The sequence below is a fragment of the Camellia sinensis genome, chromosome 12, assembly GCF_055761805.1.
Source record: "Camellia sinensis isolate YWXY chromosome 12, ASM5576180v1, whole genome shotgun sequence".
NCBI classification, from domain to species: Eukaryota; Viridiplantae; Streptophyta; class Magnoliopsida; order Ericales; family Theaceae; genus Camellia; species Camellia sinensis.
In genome coordinates, this window is record NC_138972.1 from 83863268 (window position 1) to 83869807 (window position 6540).

The window sequence follows — 6540 nt, forward strand, 5'->3', positions numbered from 1 at the left end:
TAGATAATATTGTATATTACGGATAATAATTTATACTTTATGAGAATTATAAGTTATAAGATATAAGATAAAAAATAAATGAGAAAAAATTAATATTAAGTATAATATTTTAATATTTTTATTTATTATAATAAAAAAATTAAATTATATGTTATATACATATAAATATATTTAACAATACAATTGAGACCGGATTCGAGTAAAACGAGAGGAAGTAAAATCTATCCTCACCCCATTTCTTACTCGAGATGGAAAAAATTTGTGCAGGACAGAGCGGGACAAAATGACCATCTCTACTTGTGATAAATACTAACATAGATAAATTGCTATTTTTAGTTAACTTTTTATATATACCCAATAAAATTTATTTTTAATGTTTAAAATATTTCATAATACAATTTTCAATGAATATTAAAAAGACTAATATTAAAGTGCATTTATAAATAAATCAATAGAGTGCAAATAAAATTTTTCATAGAATAGCTAGTTTCATGAAACAATGCCTTCGTTTGAGATATGGGACGATTTTTAAGCTTTTTGACTACTTTAGTTTAAGGTTAAAAAGTCTCATTTGAGATAATTTTTTGACTTTTGTAAAAAAAAAATAAAATAATTATGATTTGAATGTAACAGTTTGTCTTATTAATTTTTTTTAGTTTTTTTTAATATTTTTTTGTAATTAAAATAGCAAAAAAAATTTATGCCAGCAAAAACCGTATATAGAAAATGCATAATATGATTTGGCGTAATCATAGACATATAAAGAGTTATTAAAATGATTTTTAATATCAAAATTAGCACTCATATATTTGATGAATAATTATGAATAGAAATTCTAAAAGTATAACAATTTTCATTCGAAAATTAACATGTCAGCAAAACTGCCTAGATATTGAAAGGTGGACACAGAATCCGGATCCTCCCTTTGGGTTTCTTTCTTATCTTCTTACTTATTGGCTTATTGAATTTACTTTTAGGTCTAATTTTAATAATTTGAACCGTCATATTTTAAAATTTGTTGATTATATTATATTTATAAAAATTAAAATTGATCGGATATCAGAAAGTATATGTTTGGAAAATTATTTATTAAATTTTTTTAAAAATGGTCTTTAGTTTGATGTCCGAACATATATTTTTTGATATCCGATCAACTTAATTTTTTATAGATAGAATATAATTAATAAATTTTAAAATATTAACAATTTAAATTATCAAAATTAGACCTAAAAATAGGTCCAAAAATCTAATAAATGGGAAGTTAAAAGAAAAAACTCAAGAGAGAACATGACTTGGTGGACAATAACGTATGATCCAACTGAATCATTACTTTATAGTAAACCTCACCATCTACTTTAGACTCCGTTTGAAAAGTGAGTTCGATTTTTAATTTTTTGATTTTTTTAATTATTTTAATTTAAACTAAAAATTTTAGTTTGTGAATAATTTTTTGATTTTTTTTTTTTTGAGAAAAGAGTGTAATGATTAAAAAAAAATTTTAACAAGACGTCACTTGTGAAGTTTATTCTCATATTATTTTTTTAAATAATTAAAAAAATTTCTATTAACCAATTTTTACTGAATCATTTTAAAAAATAATAATTAATCTATTTAAAAGGATCCATACTGCAATTACGGCAGAGACGAAACTCAAACGTTCATGTTCTTTGGATACTAAGAAATATATTTAGGCCTTGTTTGATATATATCATGTTATTTTAATAATTTTTTGATTAAAATATGAGGTAAAAAAATTTAGTATATTTAAAATGATTTTTTTGATTTTTTATAAAATGATGTACAGAAAGTAAAAAGAAATTTTTTTTTTGATTTTTTAATTTATATAATGGAGTTTTTTATTTTTTCAATAATTTTTTACTTTTAACATAAACTAAACACATGCCAAACAAGACTTAATGCCTAAAAAAATTATAAAGACTTAACCCAAAATTTAAATAAAGAACCCAAAAACCTTACCCCAACCAACCATGTTGGTATAGTTGAAAAAATTTTGTTGGGTAGCTTTACTTGCTCTATAAAATACTTTCTCATCTATACCGGAGGAGGAGTAATTTAAGGGTGTCCTAAAGGTGTGTCCACCCCATTCTCTCTCCCAATCCTCACCGCCACCACCACCACCACAACCACCATCATGTCGGAAAAGGAGTGCAGCCTCCACAAGCACAAAAAACACAAACTCCTCCGCCGCATATTCGCCGGAATCCTAATCACCCTCTTCATAATCCTCATAATCGTCCTGATAATCTGGGCCATACTCCAACCCAAAAAACCCCAATTCAGCCTCCAAGACGCCACTGTCTACTCGTTCAACATCACCGCCCCAAACTTCCTCACCTCCGCAATCCAAATTACAATCTCCTCCCGCAACCCCAACGATCAAATCGGCGTCTACTACGACAAACTTGACGTCTACGCCACGTACCAGAACCAGCAAATCACATACTACACCTCCATTCCTCCGACCTATCAGGGCCACATGAGCGTCAACGTCTGGTCCCCCTTCGTCTCCGGCACCACCGTCCCCGTGGCTCCGTACAACGGCGTCGCTCTCAGCCAGGACGAGGCCGATGGAACAGTCAATCTCTTGTTCAAAATCGACGGTCGAGTTCGATTCAAAGTCGGAACGTTCATCTCCGCTCAGTATCCTCTCTTCGTTAAATGTCCCGCGGTCATCACGTTTGGGAGCCGGAGCACCGGCGTCGTCGTCGGTGACGCCGTTAAGTACCAGATGTTTCAGAGTTGCAGTGTTACTGTGTGATGGAATGGGACTCAGTTAACGCCGTTAATGTATTGCTACTCTCTCTCTATGGATATAAATTAATGTCGTTACAATTTTTATTTACTTTTCCTTTCTTTTTTTTTTTTAATTTTATTGAATTGTAAATTTTGCTGATGGATACGAAGACGAGAACACAAAATAGCAAAATTACAATAATATTGGGAGAAAATTTAAGTTATAAATGATGATGATGATGATGATGGTCCTAATTAGTTATTACAAGTCATTAATAAATATTGTAAATTACAAATACAATTCTTAAGGTTTACTTAACATACGAATTGTGTTCTATGGTTTAAAAATTATATTTTATCTTTTGAAATTTTTAATTTCATAACAAATAACACATTTTATTAATAAATTATTAAATTAATTAACAATTTTTAACGATATCATAAGTTTTTTCAATTAATAATTCAAATAATTTTATTATTGTATAGGAGAATAATTATAAATTTTATTTTTTAATTAATTCTATCAAATAAAAAATTTTAACAAAGAAATATTTGTAGTTCTTTATATTATAAAGAATGATATGTATTTTAAATAAATCTCAAAATATATTTTTAATTTATTCTTATAAATAGAACAATAATTGTATTTTTTGGAATATAAAAAGTCAAGAAGGGGTGTGTAGTGGTGGTTGTGGTGTCACTTCCTCTCTCATTTTTCTAATGTGAAAATTCGACTATTTACTTATTGTTTACTCTTTTCTCTTCTTTTTAAAAATTTATTATTATACGCTTTTGCTAATTAAAAAAAAAATCTATATATTTGATTTACTCTATTGGGTTTAATGTAGGTCTAGTGAAGGCCATACCCTATAAAGAATATTAATTATTATGAAAATGGTAAACGCTATCAACACATAATAACAATTATAGGGTATAGACTCACAAATAATTCGGTCAGATTCAATCCTTATAAATGTTTTGTCACTTTTTATTTTGTGTCACATTTTTTTTTGTCGGTGGCATCCTTACTTCTATTTAGAGTTGATACTATTAAAAGAGAAATGAGGTCATTTGAGTTGTTTATATGGAAATGGAGTCCAAGTTGGACATTAACATTGTAGGCAAGAGGGTCTAAAAACTAATCTTTAGAGTCACCCAAGACCACAGAAGATATTACAAAACTAATAACCTTTTAGTATAATGTTGTTGATGATGGACTGTTGGCTTGTGTCCACTTAGTAGAGAGCATAGATTAAGACAAAGCCCTCCAATAGAGATTAGACGGATGGTCTATGTACTGTCATTTTAGTTTATGTTATTTCTGTTTTATTTAAAAAGACAAAGAATCAAAACCTGTCATTAATATAAAGTTTACATTGATGCATTAATCAATCTTATCAGAAGAACTTTAATCATTTGATTTGTTGAGCCTTGTTTGGAATCTTTTAACAGCATTCTGACCAAGAGTGATGGCCAGTGCCGGAGTCAGATTTTAGTTTAGAATGAGTACTATTGAAAGTTGAAATTTCAACAAAAAATTGTAATCTAATTTAATCTAATTTTTTATTTTTTATTTGATCGTAGAATTAAAAACTAGTATGATTCAAAAGTTATATTTAAGAAAAATGATAAATGAACCGACTTTTTAAACTTATTTTATAAGCTCAAGTTAACTGATCATTATCTTTATTGTTATTAATTTAATTTTATGTATGAATCACGATTTAAAAAACAATCACATATCCTCATAAAATATGAGAACAAATTTTCATTGAGATGCACACACACAAAAAAAAAGGTGAATACATAATATATAGTGGTTTCTATATATATCATTTGTTTTTTTTTTCACAGTTATGAATACCTAAATTGCATGATAATATTTTATTAGTTGTCATTAATTGTATAATAATTATTTGTAAACAAATGAATCAATTATGAGTTCATATAAGAGGTGGTATAAAATAATGTCTAAAAATTTGTGACATATAATATTTCTCTAATACAAAATTTATAAGAACTTTTTTAGTATAATTAAACATTTAAAATGACAAATTAAACATATTTTTCTTAAAAAAATGAAGAGAAAATAGTGATATAACAGTTTTAAAAAATTGCTTGAAATGATTGAAATAAAATATATTTTTTGTTAGAGGCAAAAGTATAATTTTGGAAAAGTTAAGGGGGGTGTGTGTGACCCTCCTGAGCCTCACGCGCCTCCGCCTCTGGTGATGCCCCCCTCAAGATTTTATAAAATTATATTTTAAATTAAGGTTGTAAAATTATTTTCAATCTTTTCATTATGTGTATTTAATTAATATATATTTTCTTTTCATTTTAAAGAGTTGTATAAATTTAAGGAAAATGAGTGAGAGCACTAATTAGTGCTATCACTAATGATGTGGCAGTAAGCCCCACCATAAATGATTTGATATTTTAGCCTTGCTGTTGTATTTTTTTTTTATTGAGTGTCATGTCATTAGTGGTCTTTTTTGAGCTCCAAAATTAGTGATCTCTATCATTATTGTAAATTTAAATGGTATAACGCTGAAGTAGTTTTGGAATATTGATAATTCATTTTGTTATTATTATTTGTTTTCAAATTAAACGTTATGTTCCTAACCAAGCAGAGCCAATAATTTATCTTAATAATTCCTTTCGTATACTAAAATCATGATTCCCATGAAATTGATTTTTTTTTTTAACAAAACCAAATAGTTATTAGTTTTTGTTTTTTTAAAAAGTTATAAAACAGCAATATTAAAATAAAAATAAATAATGTACCGATTAAGAAAAAAATAACTTTAAAGGGCCAAACAAACAAGCTAATAAGAGTTACAAATAACAAAATACAAAGTCACAAAAACACAGTTATGATCCAATAAAAAATCATTGATCTTGCCATTTCGTTGACGTCATCCCGATCAACGCTGCCCAACTCTGCTACTGTCATATTTTGGTTACTATCAAAAATTAGAATTGAAGAGAAAGAACACCCACAACAGTATATAGAGGAGCATTAAGAGAAGAGAGAATTATTATGAGTGTCAAAAATTTAAAAATTTATGTCGAAATCGAGAAAGAAACTCCCAAATCTCTCTTCCTAAGCCTAAAAAATCTAAATCTACACTTTCAAAATATTTTAAAAGCTCACTAGAAATACATCAAAAAATTACCAGAAAAATGTTGAAAATCACCTTAAAATAAAGAATAATTATTCAGTAATTCTAGAGTATGAACACGTGGTATTTCATATTATTATGATTGGTAGAGAATGTGAGTAAGTAAAGTATTGTATTAGATGATTAAGAAATATGAAAAGACATATTAAATAATAATTAATAAACACAAGATACTCCGAAAATATTTAATAATTTTTCAAAAAAAAATAGAGGCACTCCAACGCCGCACAAGGTTCATTAGCTATTAGTTTTTGTTGATAGTAATCTCTACCATAAAACACATCAAATCAAATCGTAGCCTTACAATTTCATCAAATGGTAATTTCGTAGCAAAGGGGTTGTGTTGACATTGACAGTAGCAAAGCCTCACCGACGTTGCTTTCCAACCATTACGTCAGTCCAATGACAGCATGTTTTTTTTTTTTAATTACATAATCAGAGATTGGAGGATGAAAAAACGAGGCCTGCAATATATCATAATTTTATTTTCTTTACTTTTTTATATTATTAGAATATATGATAATATATTATTTTTAACTTTATTAATTTTTTAATATTTATTTTTTAAATAAAAGAAGTAATCATGAGTGTTCATATAGAAGTT

The 6540-nt window shown here is 27.4% G+C and overlaps 1 protein-coding gene across 1 annotated transcript; it reads left to right on the forward strand.

The window, feature by feature from the left end:
* Positions 1–1997: 1997 nt before the first annotated feature.
* Positions 1998–2982, forward strand: LOC114277269 (NDR1/HIN1-like protein 1). Its single transcript, XM_028219153.2, has one exon. It carries the CDS (start codon positions 2153–2155, stop codon positions 2777–2779), a length of 627 nt encoding a protein of 208 aa, XP_028074954.1. The 5' UTR covers positions 1998–2152; the 3' UTR covers positions 2780–2982.
* Positions 2983–6540: the final 3558 nt, after the last annotated feature.

What these genes read in the sequence shown, in the direction of transcription:
- LOC114277269 (XM_028219153.2), top strand. Translation starts at nt 2,153, where the DNA reads ATGTCGGAAAAGGAGTGCAGCCTCCACAAGCACAAAAAACACAAACTC.